Source organism: Rhinoderma darwinii, chromosome 5 (assembly GCF_050947455.1).
Source record: "Rhinoderma darwinii isolate aRhiDar2 chromosome 5, aRhiDar2.hap1, whole genome shotgun sequence".
NCBI classification, from domain to species: Eukaryota; Metazoa; Chordata; class Amphibia; order Anura; family Rhinodermatidae; genus Rhinoderma; species Rhinoderma darwinii.
The window spans coordinates 16,341,128-16,358,901 of NC_134691.1; the positions used below are offsets into that span (position 1 = coordinate 16,341,128).

Genomic DNA, 17,774 nt, shown 5'->3' on the forward strand with positions numbered 1-17,774 from the left:
TGTATGATGTGTGGAGATCAGTGTACTTGTATGGTGTGTGGAGGTGATCAGTGTACATGTATGATGTGTGGGGATGATCTGTGTACATGTATGATGTGTGGGGATGATCTGTGTACATGTATGATGTGTGGAGATCAGTGTACATGTATGATGTGTGGAGGTGATCAGTGTACAAGTATGATGTGTGGGGATGATCTGTGTACTACATGTATGATGTGTGGGGATGATCTGTGTACTACATGTATGATGTGTGGAGATGATCAGTGTACATGTATGATGTGTGGAGATCAGTGTACATGTATGATGTGTGGAGATGATCAGTGTACATGTATGATGTGTGGAGATGATCAGTGTACATGTATGATGTGTGGAGATGATTCGTGTACATGTATGATGTGTGATCAGTGTACATGTATGATGTGTGGAGATGATCAGTGTACATGTATGATGTGTGGAGATGATCAGTGTACATGTATGATGTGTGGAGATGATTCGTGTACATGTATGATGTGTGATCAGTGTACATGTATGATGTGTGGAGATCAGTGTACTTGTATGGTGTGTGGAGGTGATCAGTGTACATGTATGATGTGTGGGGATGATCTGTGTACATGTATGATGTGTGGAGATGATCAGTGTACATGTATGATGTGTGGAGATGATCAGTGTACATGTATGATGTGTGGAGATGATCAGTGTACATGTATGATGTGTGGAGATGATCAGTGTACATGTATGATGTGTGGAGATGATCAGTGTACATGTATGATGTGTGGAGATGATTCGTGTACATGTATGATGTGTGGAGATGATTCGTGTACATGTATGATGTGTGATCAGTGTACATGTATGATGTGTGGGGATGATCTGTGTACATGTATGATGTGTGGAGGTGATCAGTGTACATGTATGATGTGTGGGGATGATCTGTGTACTACATGTATGATGTGTGGTGATGATCAGTGTACATGTATGATGTGTGGTGATGATCAGTGTACATGTATGATGTGTGGTGATGATCAGTGTACGTGTATGATGTGTGGGGATGATCAGTGTACATGTATGATGTGTGGAGATGATCAGTGTACATGTATGATGTGTGGAGATGATTCGTGTACATGTATGATGTGTGGAGATGATTCGTGTACATGTATGATGTGTGGAGATGATTCGTGTACATGTATGATGTGTGTAGATGATCAGTGTACATGTATGATGTGTGGAGATGATTCGTGTACATGTATGATGTGTGGAGATGATCTATGTACGTGTGTATGTCTGTGTGTCTGTGTCTGTGGATGTGGATGTGGATGTGGATGTGACTGGAGAGTGAATGATTCCGCTCTGGCCGCCCCTCCTTCTCCTCCTCCTGGCGCTGTTGCTGGGCGGGTGGTCGCGCAGGCGCAGTATGCTTGCTCCTGGCGCACTCCCGTCAGTGTTGCGCGTTCCCGCCGTCCGTGCACGTTGTGTCCCGCTGAGCGCTCTCTGCAGGCGGCTGACGGTGAGAGACGGGACCGAGACGCCGTACACCCGGGTCACCGAGCACTGCAGCACGGCGGGGCATGGTCCTGCTCCTGGGAGGGATGAGTGAGGCAGCGGGAGAATGAGAAGAACACATCCCCGGGGGACATATATGTGACACAGGAGGCTGCACCCAGTGACTGCACCACCAGCTGCTGACATGTATGTATAGTGACCTGTATGTATAGGGACATGTATATGTATGTATAGGGACATGTATATGTATGTATAGTGACATGTATATGTATGTATAGTGACCTGTATGTATAGGGACATGTATATGTATGTATAGGGACATGTATATGTATGTATAGTGACATGTATATGTATGTATAGGGACATGTATATGTATGTATAGGGACATGTATATGTATGTATAGTGACATGTATATGTATGTATAGTGAGTGAGTGTATGTATAGTGACGTATATGAGTGCATGTATAGTATCATATATATTTATAATAACCTGACATGAATATATATGTATACACATACACTACCCTTCTACTGCTGTTGTGTATGATTATCAGTGTGTATGCCATCTTCCTGGTGTATATGGTCCTGCTGACATGTCTGTATATGTGTATGATCCTGCTGACACGCCTGTATATAGGTATATGATCCTGCTGACACGTCTTTATATATGTATATGGTCCTGCTGACACGTCTGTATATATGTATATGATCCTGCTGACACGTCTTTATATATGTATATGGTCCTGCTGACACGTCTGTATATATGTATATGATCCTGCTGACACGCCTGTATATAGGTATATGATCCTGCTGACACGTCTTTATATATGTATATGATCCTGCTGACACGTCTGTATATATGTATATGATCCTGCTGACACGTCTTTATATATGTATATGGTCCTGCTGACACGTCTTTATATATGTATATGGTCCTGCTGACACGTCTTTATATATGTATATGATCCTGCTGACATGCCTGTATATATGTATATGGTCCTGCTGATACGTCTGTGTATATGGTCCTGCTGACGTGTCTGTATATGTATATGGTCCTGCTGACGTGTCTGTATATGTATATGATCCTGCTGACACGCTTGTATATATGTATATGGTCCTGCTGACACGTCTGTATATATGTATATGGTCCTGCTGACGCGCCTCTATATATGTATATGGTCCTGCTGACGCGTCTGTATATATGTATATGATCCTGCTGACGCGTCTGTATATATGTATATGATCCTGCTGATGCGTCTGTATATATGTATATGTATGTATAGTGACATGTATATGTATGTATAGTGAGTGAGTGTATGTATAGTGACGTATATGAGTGCATGTATAGTATCATATATATTTATAATAACCTGACATGAATATATATGTATACACATACACTACCCTTCTACTGCTGTTGTGTATGATTATCAGTGTGTATGCCATCTTCCTGGTGTATATGGTCCTGCTGACATGTCTGTATATGTGTATGATCCTGCTGACACGCCTGTATATAGGTATATGATCCTGCTGACACGTCTTTATATATGTATATGGTCCTGCTGACACGTCTGTATATATGTATATGATCCTGCTGACACGTCTTTATATATGTATATGGTCCTGCTGACACGTCTTTATATATGTATATGGTCCTGCTGACACGTCTTTATATATGTATATGATCCTGCTGACATGCCTGTATATATGTATATGGTCCTGCTGATACGTCTGTGTATATGGTCCTGCTGACGTGTCTGTATATGTATATGGTCCTGCTGACGTGTCTGTATATGTATATGGTCCTGCTGACGTGTCTGTATATGTATATGATCCTGCTGACACGCTTGTATATATGTATATGGTCCTGCTGACACGTCTGTATATATGTATATGGTCCTGCTGACGCGCCTCTATATATGTATATGGTCCTGCTGACGCGTCTGTATATATGTATATGATCCTGCTGACGCGTCTGTATATATGTATATGATCCTGCTGATGCGTCTGTATATATGTATATGGTCCTGCTGACGCGTCTGTATATATGTATATGGTCCTGCTGACACGTCTGTATATATGTATATGGTCCTGCTGACGCGTCTGTATATATGTATATGGTCCTGCTGACGTGCCTCTATATATGTATATGGTCCTGCTGACGCGCCTCTATATATGTATATGGTCCTGCTGACGCGCCTCTATATATGTATATGGTCCTGCTGACGTGCCTCTATATATGTATATGGTCCTGCTGACGCGCCTCTATATATGTATATGGTCCTGCTGACGCGCCTCTATATATGTATATGGTCCTGCTGACGCGCCTCTATATATGTATATGGTCCCGCTGACACGTCTTTATATATGTATATGGTCCCGCTGACACGTCTTTATATCTGTATATGGTCCTGCTGACACGTCTGTATATATGTATATGGTCCCGCTGACACGTCTGTATATATGTATATGGTCCCGCTGACGCGTCTGTATATATGTATATGGTCCCGCTGACGCGCCTCTATATATGTATATGGTCCTGCTGACGTGTCTGTATATATGTATATGGTCCTGCTGACACGTCTGTATATATGTATATGGTCCTGCTGATGTGCCTGTATATATGTATATGGTCCTGCTGACACGTCTTTATATATGTATATGGTCCTGCTGACACGTCTTTATATATGTATATGGTCCTGCTGACACGCCTGTATATATGTATATGGTCCTGCTGACACGTCTTTATATATGTATATGGTCCTGCTGACACGTCTGTATATATGTATATGGTCCTGCTGACACGTCTTTATATATGTATATGGTCCTGCTGACACGTCTGTATATATGTATATGGTCCTGCTGACACGTCTGTATATATGTATATGGTCCTGCTGACACGTCTGTATATATGTATATGATCCTGCTGACGTGTCTGTATATATGTATATGGTCCTGCTGACACGCCTGTATATATGTATATGATCCTGCTGACGTGTCTGTATATATGTATATGGTCCTGCTGACACGCCTGTATATATGTATATGGTCCTGCTGACGCGCCTCTATATATGTATATGGTCCTGCTGACGCGTCTGTATATATGGATATGATCCTGCTGACGTGTCTGTATATATGTATATGGTCCTGCTGACACGCCTGTATATATGTATATGATCCTGCTGACACGCCTGTATATATGTATATGGTCCTGCTGACACGCCTGTATATATCTATATGATCCTGCTGACGTGTCTGTATATATGTATATGGTCCTGCTGACACGCCTGTATATATGTATATGGTCCTGCTGACGCGTCTGTATATATGTATATGGTCCTGCTGACGCGTCTGTATATATGTATATGGTCCTGCTGACTTGTATGGTTCACCTTATGTGTTTATCATATTTGGCCTTTATCCTGAGTCTCTCCATAGAATTCTGTGATGTAATCGTCATGTCTGACCGGGGGGTCCGACCGCTTGTACCCTCACAGATGTATAGATAATAGGAGTGGTAGTGATGCGGGCAAAAACCCCCTCCACCCAACCGTTTAGATCAATATTCTGTCAATATGTATTGTGCTTAATTTCTTCAACCTTTTAAGATCTCTGCTTTCTGTCAGTGAATGGGAACCTACTGGTTTACATCATGAGACTGAAAACCAGCACAGAACTAACACTCCTCACAGCTGAGGACTTGTTACAATTGTATCCACTCTAAACAATCCTCTGAGATCTAAACACATCAGCAGCACAAATTTCTCTCCTGGCTGATAGTTTGCTACAATGTATCAGTGCAGGTAAAATGTATCCGTCTGGAGTCCGGGATGTGCTGCTCACAGAGGACTGTCTAGACCGGATATAATCCTTGCTTCATACACACATTATTGTACATTTGCGTGTATATAATGTCACGTGTGTTAAATATTTAAAGGGACCCTGTCATAAATAATAGATAGGATTATTCTGTCGGTGAGTTATTTTTCCTGGCATGGATGTGGCACATATTTACTAGGGCACGTGTGTTGTGTGGGTATGGACTGTATCATCCTGCAGCGTGGATGTGATGTGGCAGAAAATGTAGCCAGAGCGAGCGTGTCATGGGCGAGCGTGTCGCTCAGGAATGTGCTTACATTGCATCCGCTGCGTGCACCGCTTATACGCCGATCGCTCGTGAATAAAAATATCATCGTCTCTATCGCGGGAATTTCTGTCACTCGGGCGTGGGCCATGTCCTCCCGCCATATAATCCTTTCCTCTTAAAATAAAACCAGTGAATGGAAATCCCTGAGTCGTCTTCTTCTGTTAACTTATTCCGCAGTTTCTGGGAAAGTTGGGTGACAACCAATATGGCTGCCAAGGGGTCGTCACCCAGTCTGCTGAATGTTGTCATCAGTGGGGGTGCAGGAACTGAGACCCCACTAATAGCAAGCACAAAGGTGTTAAAGGTCTCCATAGCCCCTCATTCCGACTATTAAAGGGGGTCTTCGTGCCTGGACCCCGACAACTGAGAGCTTCTCTATAACTGGAGGGATATTTTAAGGGAATCTCAGAACTGCGTTGAAGATATTCGGGACATTACCGAGCACTGTGGCGGTGGTCCGCACTAATATTATCTCTCGACACGTCCGCATGGGCCTCAATGGCTGCAGCTGTGTTTAAAGGCACCTGACAGTCTTACATTTGCCATATAGGGGGCGCAATTGCACACATTTAGGCCACATGCACACGACCATAGTTTTAATCCGTAATTACGGATAATCTGCGGACCCGTTCATTTCTATAGGCCACGGACACCTTTCCGGCACGGACTCGTCCACAGAGGTCTATGGGCGCGCGCAAAATTGCAGAAGGCCGTCCGTAATTGCGGAATCATTGCGACGGCAGGGGGTTCCTCAAGAAAATGGCGCCTGAGCAATCATGTGACCTTTTCTGGGGGTTGGGACTACGGTCGTGTGCATGGGGCCTTAAAGGGCTATGGGAAGTGGACTATTTTGCCGTCTGATCTTTGGGCGTCGTGCGGATATCCCGATCTCAATGGGATGTTTCTTAGTTACCGGTTCCCTTTAAATGCCTCTTACCTAAGTCTCCAACCGTTGTGGAACTACAGATCCCAGCATGCACCATTCCCCTAGCCCTGTAGAAGAACTGGAAACCTACTCCTACGGTATATGGGATTTATCATATATACCCATTTAGATGCATGTGATGGGGGTGCGTTGTTTTTTCCCCCCGTTTTTTCATTCTCGCCGCTCGCGGTCTGCCGCTGTCACGTAGACATGAAGACATGGCCGCTGCTATTCATTAAATGCTCCCCATTGTGAAAACTTTCATTATCTCAGCCCTTCTCTATATTGGAACGAGTGTGAATTCTCTGCACATTAGGAAGGCAGAATAATTGATTTAACTGATTCTCTGCCAAGGTGCGTCCTCCTATAGCGTTCTATGATGTAGCAGAGCCGAGATTATCGTTTACCTGTATGAGGCTGCATCATGTGCGCTTTGTGTTAAACTTCTAAGTCTATACTAAGGTGTGGTGTGCTGGCTCTGCTACATCTGACATCACGCTCTGCTGCTTCTGACCGATCCATCTTCACTACATCTGACATACTTGGGTTACATTCACACGCTAAACCACATTAAAACTGCATTGAAAAAAATGCATGCTCTTTTGCCACGATTTGGTGCGTTTTTCGGATGCGGTTTTAACCGCCCCTCAACCGCGACGTGTGAATGTGCCCTAAGCCTTATTGTTAAAAATTCACATGCGGTCCTATGCAACACTTGATGCATTATGGTAAATGACAAATATAACCCAGCTGCGTCCGACATACCAAGCCCTACTACCTGTGACAATCTCAGCACTGCTACATCTGACAGACCCAACCCTACCTTTTAAACTTCTGAGACAGAATTTACTTGCAGTACTATGCAACACCTTGGTGCATTATGGTAAATGACAAATATAAATCTACTACATCTGACCCATCAAGCTCTGCAACTTGTGACAAACTCAGCTCTGTACATCAGATAGACCCAGCCTGCTGTTAAACCTCTGAAAATGATTTTACCTTCAGTCCTTTGAATATTATAGCCCATCGACCCCCGACTTACATGGTTATATACAGCTCTATCAAGCATACCCAGCTCTGCTACATGTGTAACGTTCCATTGTTGACCCTGAATAGCTGAAGGAATCCCAAAGAGCCTGCTGTTTTCTCTCTTTCTCCCTGCGCCTCGTTTGCAATCTGCTGCTCGCCTGTCCTGACCTTTCGCTGCCTCTGCTGCGGTTGCAGCGTCACCAGGAATAGCCGCATTTGTAATTCTACGTCTCGGTGTGGATTATCAAATGTATTTAATGCACAGGGTCATTCCCCCCGGGGGGCTTCAGTTAATGATTGATTGCAGTGCTGGTGCTGATGATCTGCTGCATTGCATCTGGGTGTAGTGTTGCGTTCATACATTGCTGCCATCAGCCCAAAAAATTGATGATTTTTGAAAAAAAATAAAAACTGTTCATGTTGTTGTTTTTGTTTGTCTCTGCTTTTTTAATAAGGTTTTGTTTTCCCGATCGTCATTGTCTGCCCCCTCCTCCCTCCCCTCATTCCCAGATTTTGCTGTGTACAGTATGTTGTTGAGGGATCTCTCTGTCACTGCGCCTCCCCCTCCTCCCTCTCCCCTCCCCTCTCCTCCCTCTCCCCTCCCCTCCTGGACCTTCTCTGGCTTCTCATTTCCTCATCTGCTTGTGTTTTTTTTCCCCCCTGTGTGTCCCTATGGCCAGGATGCCGGATCAGATCTCGGTGTCAGAGTTTATTTCCGAGACCACAGAGGATTACAATTCTCCGACCACGTCCAGCTTTACGACCAGACTGCAGAGCTGCAGGAACTCCATCACTGTGCTGGAAGAGGTAAGAAAAATGCTGAATTATTCCGTGCATGTGCGGACGCTGGAGGCAGGCGGTCTATGCCTATATGTACCTATGGATGTTTATAGGATTTGTCTGATTACTGTATATATTTATATGATGGTCCGGTACCTGTATATAGTTATATGATGGGTCCGCTACCTGTATATAGTTATATGATGGGTCCGGTACCTGTATATAGTTATATGATGGTCCGGTACCTGTATATAGTTATATGATGGTCTGGTACCTGTATATAGTTATATGATGCTCCGGTACCTGTATATAGTTATATGATGGTCCGGTACCTGTATATATTTATATGATGGTCCGGTACCTGTATATAGTTATATGATGGGTCCGGTACCTGTATATAGTTATATGATGGTCCGGTACCTGTATATAGTTATATGATGGGTCCGGTACCTGTATATAGTTATATGATGCTCCGGTACCTGTATATATTTATATGATGGTCCGGTACCTGTATATAGTTATATGATGGGTCCGGTACCTGTATATAGTTATATGATGCTCCGGTACCTGTATATAGTTATATGATGGTCCGGTACCTGTATATAGTTATATGATGGTCCGGTACCTGTATATAGTTATATGATGGTCCGGTACCTGTATATAGTTATATGATGCTCCGGTACCTGTATATAGTTATATGATGGTCCGGTACCTGTATATAGTTATATGATGGTCCGGTACCTGTATATAGTTATATGATGCTCCGGTACCTGTATATAGTTATATGATGGTCCGGTACCTGTATATATTTATATGATGGTCCGGTACCTGTATATATTTATATGATGGTCCGGTACCTGTATATATTTATATGATGGTCCGGTACCTGTATATAGTTATATGATGGTCCGGTACCTGTATATATTTATATGATGGTCCGGTACCTGTATATAGTTATATGATGGTCCGGTACCTGTATATAGTTATATGATGGTCCGGTACCTGTATATATTTATATGATGGTCCGGTACCTGTATATATTTATATGATGGTCCGGTACCTGTATATAGTTATATGATGGTCCGGTACCTGTATATATTTATATGATGGTCCGGTACCTGTATATAGTTATATGATGGGTCCGGTACCTGTATATAGTTATATGATGGGTCCGGTACCTGTATATAGTTATATGGTGGTCCGGTACCTGTATATATTTATATGATGGTCCGGTACCTGTATATAGTTATATGATGGTCCGGTACCTGTATATATTTATATGATGGTCCGGTACCTGTATATAGTTATATGATGGGTCCGGTACCTGTATATAGTTATATGATGGGTCCGGTACCTGTATATATTTATATGATGGGTCCGGTACCTGTATATATTTATATGATGGTCCGGTACCTGTATATAGTTATATGATGGGTCCGGTACCTGTATATAGTTATATGATGGGTCCGGTACCTGTATATAGTTATATGATGGGTCCGGTACCTGTATATATTTATATGATGCTCCGGTACCTGTATATAGTTATATGATGGTCCGGTACCTGTATATATTTATATGATGGTCCGGTACCTGTATATATTTATATGATGGTCCGGTACCTGTATATAGTTATATGATGGGTCCGGTACCTGTATATATTTATATGATGGTCCGGTACCTGTATATAGTTATATGATGGGTCCGGTACCTGTATATAGTTATATGATGGGTCCGGTACCTGTATATAGTTATATGATGGGTCCGGTACCTGTATATATTTATATGATGGTCCGGTACCTGTATATAGTTATATGATGGTCCGGTACCTGTATATAGTTATATGATGGGTCCGGTACCTGTATATAGTTATATGATGGGTCCGGTACCTGTATATAGTTATATGGTGGTCCGGTACCTGTATATATTTATATGATGGTCCGGTACCTGTATATAGTTATATGATGGGTCCGGTACCTGTATATAGTTATATGATGGGTCCGGTACCTGTATATATTTATATGATGGGTCCGGTACCTGTATATAGTTATATGATGGGTCCGGTACCTGTATATAGTTATATGATGGGTCCGGTACCTGTATATAGTTATATGATGGGTCCGGTACCTGTATATATTTATATGATGGTCCGGTACCTGTATATAGTTATATGATGGTCCGCTACCTGTATATGATGTGTCCGGCACCTAAACATGTTTATATGACGGGGCTGGTATCTATATATGTTTATGTATGACATATATCCTTTACTATCCTGGTTGGGCTATACTGATATAGAAACGCAGCAGCGGAAACATTTAATTGGTAACGTCCAAAGAAAATATTTTCCAGCGTCTTATATCTTCTTATATCTTCTTATATCTTCTTATATCTTCTTATATCTTCTTATATCTTTTATGAATAGAACCCATCGTTTTAGTGACGGCAATTGTCTGTTCCAGTTTTATGTAGATAAATTGTACAGGTGTTAAATAAAAACCTGTACAAAGGTAAGGCCACATTCAGATGTGGTTGATTTGTTATGGTTTTTCGGAGCGGATTTTCCCTGACAGCTGAGGATTTGTTACAATTGTATCCAGTGTAGACGATCCTCTGTGAGCGAAACACATCAGCAGCAAAAATCTCTCTCCTGTCCTGACCGTTTGCTACAATTTGTCAGTGCAGGATGTGTACACTGAATACAATGGTATTACTTTCCCATTCACAGTCAGCAAACGGAGATCTTGAAAATGGTGAGGACTCGAAACACAAAATTGTAAATTCTTAAGCTATCTATGCGCTTTTTTTTTTTGTAGAAAGTCGTTATGTGCGCAAAAATGAAGTGACTTTTTAGTTTCACCGTGGGCGCTGCCACTTTTCAAGAGTGGGTGGGCTAACTGGAAGGGGCGGGGCTACTCACACCCGACATATTGACTATATTTTACACCAGCTCTTGGCTACATATATATATATCCAAATTTAGTCTCTGTTTACGTCTGCGTTGTGTGTTCTGTTATTCTGTTCCGTCATAAGAGCAGAAAAACTGAAAAACCAAAGCATCCATTTTTGCGTCCGTTTACGTTAAATTTGACAGATCCATTTAAAACGGAAGGGCCAACACAGATGTGAACAGAGCCATCGCTTAATCCAGTATAAATATAAAATAGCGCCGTCGAGCGTGAAGATTAAACCCTCAGAACAAGAAGAGTTAGAGACCGAGATGTCCCTGAAACATCTGTCACAGGAGATGCAGACAAACCATTTTAGAATTGGGGATTTCTTTGTGTAATGGTTCTCAGGGAGATGTTTGGATTTGGGGGTTCACTCATTGATGCCACGGATTAACGATGGTCGCTAATAAATGAGGAAGAAGGGTGAGCCGTCACATCTGTTCTTATTGTTTTATTGAAAAGCAATATTCTACTAGGAACGGTTCTTACTGGGAAAAACTACGTATAGTCCAGGAGACGGCAGGGAAATTCATGTAATCCGCCATCACCCTAGCTGGATTAACAGATTATGGATTATTGATGGCTTCCCAATTATATGGCAGTTCTCTGCTGAAATAAATGCCAGATTATCAGACTCTCTGGATTATCAAATTTAAGGAATTTTTAAAGGAATTTACTATCTAGATACTGATTAGTATGTAATAATATATCTGCTGGGTTGCGGGTTCATTATTTTTTATTCTGTTCGGGTTATTACTCTTCTAAAAGGCGATTTCTGGGCAAAAGTGGCTCCTGCTTAGTTGCCTTGTCTATTGGTGTCTGGTGTAGTCTGAAGTCCACGCAGGTTCAGGCTGCTGCTCGTTTCTTTCCCCATACTTTATACTGCAGCACTGCTTGTTCAGATTGACTACTCTGTATAGGCACAAGATCACCGGGAAGTCACTAGTTGCAATCAGATTGTATAAATGTGTTGTTAAGGGTAGCTATAAGCCGAGGCTTCTGCGTGGCTGCGTTATCTAAAGGAGTCTGGTAAAGTTGGAAATCCACCTCTTTCCCTCCCTCATGCTCTATACTGCAGCTCTGCTTGTTCAGATTGGCTGCTCTGTATAGGCACAAGCTCACCGGGACCTCACTAGCTGCAATCAGCTTGTTTTTTAAGTGTAGCTATAAATCGAGGCCCCTGCTTGGTTGCATTGTCTATTAGAGTCTGGTGTAGTCTGAAATTCACCTCTTTTATATCACAGTCTCCGGCTGCTGCTCTGTCCCTCCCCATGCTTTATACTGCAGCGCTGCTGGATCAGTTTGGCTGCTGTATATAAGCAGAAGCTCATAGGGAGTAGTAATCAGCTTGTATAAATATTGGCGTTGTGATAAGTAATGGAAGTGCTTTTCCCTGTGGGCAATCGTGTCCGCACCGTAGGAATCCAGGCCTAGGAGTATATTCACACAGTCCAGGTTTGGTGCAGTTTTTGAAGCCACAGCCAGAAGTGGATTAAAAAAAAAGTAGTAGTAGTAGAATCTTTTCTATACTCTTCGCTTTACGTTGCACTCCTGGTTGTGGCTTCAAAAACTGCATTAAAAAAACTGCATCAAAGCTGCACTGAGTGAATAAGGCCTTATTGTTTTTATATGAATCGACTGCTTAGGTGTCAATGATAATAAAGTATTTAGGTGTTGAGGCTTTTGCCATAAGTAGAATAAATATAAAGCCATATTAAGATCCAGCCGTAGCAACGATCATGCTTGCTGATGGTTTCCATCTAGCAGCAATTGTTTTTTTTCCCCCTATAAAGCTCAGTAAAAAAGCATCACATTAACTTCTCTGACTTAAAAAATCCTCTGCGCTGGTTTTCTCCGTTATAAGGATCTGTGTTGAGTCATTATTCTTGAGAATGCAACTAAATGAGTTGAGACGGCGCTTAGTGAAGGGTCTGCGATTTACTACGAAGGGCGGTTAATTTTTTTTTTCTCGTAAAAATCGGATTGATATGGTAATATGGGTTGACTCCTGCTAAGCTTTGATGTCCCTACCCGGTCATCTCGGCGCCAGCTTGTCTTTGAGATGAAGATCTGAGTAATCGGAGACTGGTTGCTAAGGACTCTCTGCCTGACAACCGCATTGATGACCACCAATGGGATTGTGCCAGCGGCTACTAAAGCGATTCTACTGAACAAAGGATGTCAGGGCTGTATATAGCGGACTTCATGTATAAAGCGACCGTGCCTCTGTGACCGACAATAGTTGTTGTTAGGCAGTGTATCCATAGCAACCAGCTTGTCAGATATGACTGAAAGCTGGATGGATCCCATGCTGACAGCAGAGAAGGGCAGAAGCAAGTTAGCGGCAGTCAGGCCTGAAATTTCCGATTTCGGCCTGCGTTATTAATCCGATTTTACTAAATAACATTTCGGGGGAGACTCTCTCTGGTGATCATAGTAAAGCTGTATATTTATAATAAGTAGTCTCTAATATATGGGACATTGTGGTCTCATGTTCTGAGGGAATCCAGCAGTGTAAACAATGGGGGTGTCCATTCTGGTCGCCATGGTAACATCCACGGACCTGTGTGTGTCTGTATTGCAATTATCTGGACGCTTAGTAAATGGACGTATCCATGGCAACCACAGTGAGGACATCCATTATTTACACTGAATTTAGAGCACCTCCTCTAAGTTTTGTCTCAGAATATATTAAATGTCGCTTTCCTTACCATAATGATCGCTAAAATAAAAAAATGACAATGTTGGCGGCAGCCGTGCTGCATTTTCTAGTAACCGTTTTTGTAAAGTGACTCGTGATTACGATGGTGTTTATCTTCTCAACATGCGGCACGTAAAAGTCTAAGACTCTATTGTATTATGTCCTTTTAAAGACAATCGGCACTGCGTACCCCTTTAAGTTCAGGCAGGGTGCCCTAATAAAGCGTAACTAATGTTACATACATAAGATGGCACCAATATGTGTGTGAGGAACTATACTGGGAACCTACACGATCAGCCGTAATATCAAGACCACTGACCGGTGAAGTGAATAACACTGATGATCTGGTTACAATGGCGGCTGACAAGGGGGGGGGGGATATATTAGGCAGCAAGTGATCAGTCCGTTGTTGATGTTGAAAGCCGAAAGAATGTAAGAATTTGAGTGACTTTGACAAGGACCAAATTGTGATGTGTAGACGACTGGGTCACCGCATCTCCAGAACGGCCGGTCTTGTGGGGTGTTCCCGGTATGTGGTGTTGAGTGACTTCCAAAGTGCTCCAAGGAAGGACAACCGGGGAAACGGCGTTATGGTCACAGGAGCCCAAGGCCGGTCTTGTGGTGTGTTCCTGGTACGTGCTCCAAGGAAGGACAACCGGGGAAACGGCGTTATGGTCACAGGAGCCCAAGGCCGGTCTTGTGGTGTGTTCCTGGTACGTGGTCCAAGGAAGGACAATCGGGGAAACGGCGTTATGGTCACAGGAGCCCAAGGCCGGTCTTGTGGTGTGTTCCTGGTACGTGCTCCAAGGAAGGACAACTGGTGACGGGGTCAGGGGCCCAAGGCTCGTTGATGTGCGGGGAGTGAAGGCTATCCTGTCTGGTCCGATCCCACAGAGGATCTGTCAGAACACGCAGCGCATCGCAGCTTGCTGTATACGGGGCTGCGTATATACAGACCGGTCAGAGTGCCCATGCTGACCCCTGTCCACCACAGACTGTGCCTATAATGGACACTTGAGAATCACAACTGGAGCACGGAGTAATGGAAGAAGGCGTCTGGTCTGATGAATTTCGTTTTCTTTTATATCATGTGGACGGTCTGGTGCGCGTGCGGCGCTTACCTGGGGAAGAGATGGCACCAGGATGCATTATGGGAAGAAGACAAGACGGCGGAGGCGGTGTGAGGATCTGAACAATGTTCTGCAGGGAAACCTTGTGTCCTGCCTTTATGTGTAGATGTGACCACGTATCACCGACCTAAACATTGCTGCAGACAAGTGCCCCCTTCATGGCAGCGGGATTCCCTAATGGCGGTGCCCTTCAGCAGGATAATGCCCCCGCCACACTGCAGACAAAGGGGGGAATTTATTAACTTTTGGGTGCCAGTTTGCTGGCCCCACACTTCTGCTATAATTTATGTCAGAAATGAATGTAAATTATAGGGGAAACCTACGCCAGCCCGTAGCTGGCGCAGAATTCCCTCTCTGGCGCACAGGCAGCAGAAGATGCGACACATTTATTAAGAGGCGTGTGTGTGTCTTAATAAATTAGCCGCTAATTACTTCATACTAAGACTGCCGTATGAAACGCCAATCTTAGTAAATCTGCCCCAAAGAGTTCAAGGTGTCTCCAAATTTCCCAGATTTTAAGTCCGATCAATGGGGGTTTTCCCATCAGAGACATTTATGACCGATCCACAGGATATGTCATAAATGTCAGATAGATGCCCACCTCTGGGACCAGCACCCATGTCTGGAATGGGGCCCCCCAAACCCCGTTCTACCGCTCTGTGTTGTGGCTGAAGCGCGTGACTTCCGACCATGAATTACGGAAACGGCGTTGCTCGCTGAACTAAGCGATTTCCGTAACTTCCATAGTAGTGAATGGCCGTTACGGAAGCAGCGTAGCATGCGAGCTACGCCGTTTCTGTAACTACCATTCGGTTCTATGGGACTTACGGAAACCGCGTAGATCAGCGAGCAACGCCGTTTCCGTAATTCATGGTCGGAAATCACACGCTTCAGCCACAACACAGAGCGGTAGAACGGGGTTTGGGGAGCCCCATTCTAGACATAGGTGCTGGTCCCAGAGGTCCCAGGATTTCAGCACCTCCTGATAACGGATACCCTCAGTTTGGATTTCTTCCCTTGTTGCAGTGTTTTCTTCACAAGGTGACTCCTCTGATAGATGCTGCTTACGGACGGTGGAGATAAGCCGGATAAGCTTAGTAGGTAAAGACGGGGGATGCCGGGACGTCTGTCTGTCCGTCCCTCTTAACACCACATAAGTAACATTACAAGTCGTCTTCTGCGCATAATCTAGATGTGAGAATCATGTTTGAGGTTCTTAATACAAGATGCTGATGACGCTGCTGCCTTGGATATTCAGCTCCGTCAACAGCAGGTGTGGATCTCTTAGTAATGTACAGGAAAAGCAGGGGCACTAATATTAGTAACATGGCCAGACATGAAAACAGCTTGTGTAAACAGCTCCTATGCAGACCTGTGTGTCTCCAGGGTTACAGACTGTAAACAAACCCTGTGTTTCTGCAGTTCTACTCCCTTCCATTTGTCCGCTAGTTTTTGCTACTACACAATTGGTGGATGAAAAAGAAATTAGGGACACATAGTTCTGCAGGGGATCTTTAGACACAAAATGGGAGATTTTTAATCAAGACCATTTTGCAAAGTTGTTTGAGTTTTAGATGCATTGGAGCAATAAAAAAATAATACATGGCAAAGATAGATCTAGCCTTTTAAGGTGTATCCGCAACTTAGACATTTCTAACCAACATAAATGTCACCCAACTACTGTTCTGCCTGGTGTGGCGGCTGCTGGTTGCAGATTCCAGATGGGGTCTAATGGAGAGGGGGCCGCGTGCGCACGGATGCTTGCGTCTCTCTCCTTTCTGATTATTAGGAGCACTCGGAAACAGCCAAGCAACCGTTGCTTAACTGTTTCCGTAACTCCCATACAACAGGATGGAGAGAGCTGCGCGCCTGGAATTGGCAGCTGAAGCCCGTCGCACCAGGCAGAACGGGGGGTCGGGTCATCCAAGTTTAAGATATAGGTCTGGGTACCCGCATCCATCAGACATTTATGGCCTATCCTATGGATAGGCCATAAAAGTCTAACTTGTGGATACCCCTTTAAAGTGTTAGTCTCATGGAGACTTATTTAAATAAAAGTCGGCCTGGTGGTCCACATATTACAGCAGGTCTGACTTCAGAAACCTCTGGAAATCAGCTGGGAAACCTCGTCTGGCCAAGTGAATGGTCGTCCTTGTAATACACTGACGAGCTGGGTCAACCGAAGTTAGAACCATTTTTTGTTGGCACTTCACACATATAAGGGGGATCCCATTTATCGGGATTATAGGGCATTTGAAAGGGGTTGCCCAGTTTAGAAAACCCATTTTCATATACCCAGAGTTATTGAGGGGGGTCCTCTGTTCAGGATCCTCATCTCTTGGCCAGACAGGAGAGCGGTTACATAGAGCGTCTCTCTGGAGGACCTGTCCTGTATAATACAGGCAGCACACTGATATTAAGGTATTGGGGTATGTGCGCACGCAAACTCAAAAACCTCTGAAAATACGAAGCCGTTTTCAAACAGCTCCTGATTTTCAGACGTTTTTTAAGTTACTCGCGTTTTTTACGGCCGTTTTTGGAGCTGTTTTTCTATAGAGTCAATGAAAAACGGCTCCAAAAACGGCTGAAAAAGTGACATGCACTTCTTTTTCG

The 17,774-nt window shown here is 43.6% G+C and overlaps 1 protein-coding gene across 3 annotated transcripts in view; it reads left to right on the forward strand.

Annotated features, from left to right (window-relative positions):
* The window catches only part of ASAP1 (ArfGAP with SH3 domain, ankyrin repeat and PH domain 1), a 239,949-nt gene that overhangs the window by 78,238 nt on the left and 143,937 nt on the right, over positions 1-17,774 (forward strand). For 2 of the 3 annotated variants that reach the window (XM_075825722.1, XM_075825724.1), the window contains exon 3: positions 8,283-8,409. In XM_075825722.1, coding sequence (XP_075681837.1) covers positions 8,283-8,409 — 127 coding nt within the window. Of the gene's footprint in view, positions 1-1,429; positions 1,684-8,282; positions 8,410-17,774 lie in introns of those variants that run through there. The other variant, XM_075825723.1, reaches the window with a different exon arrangement.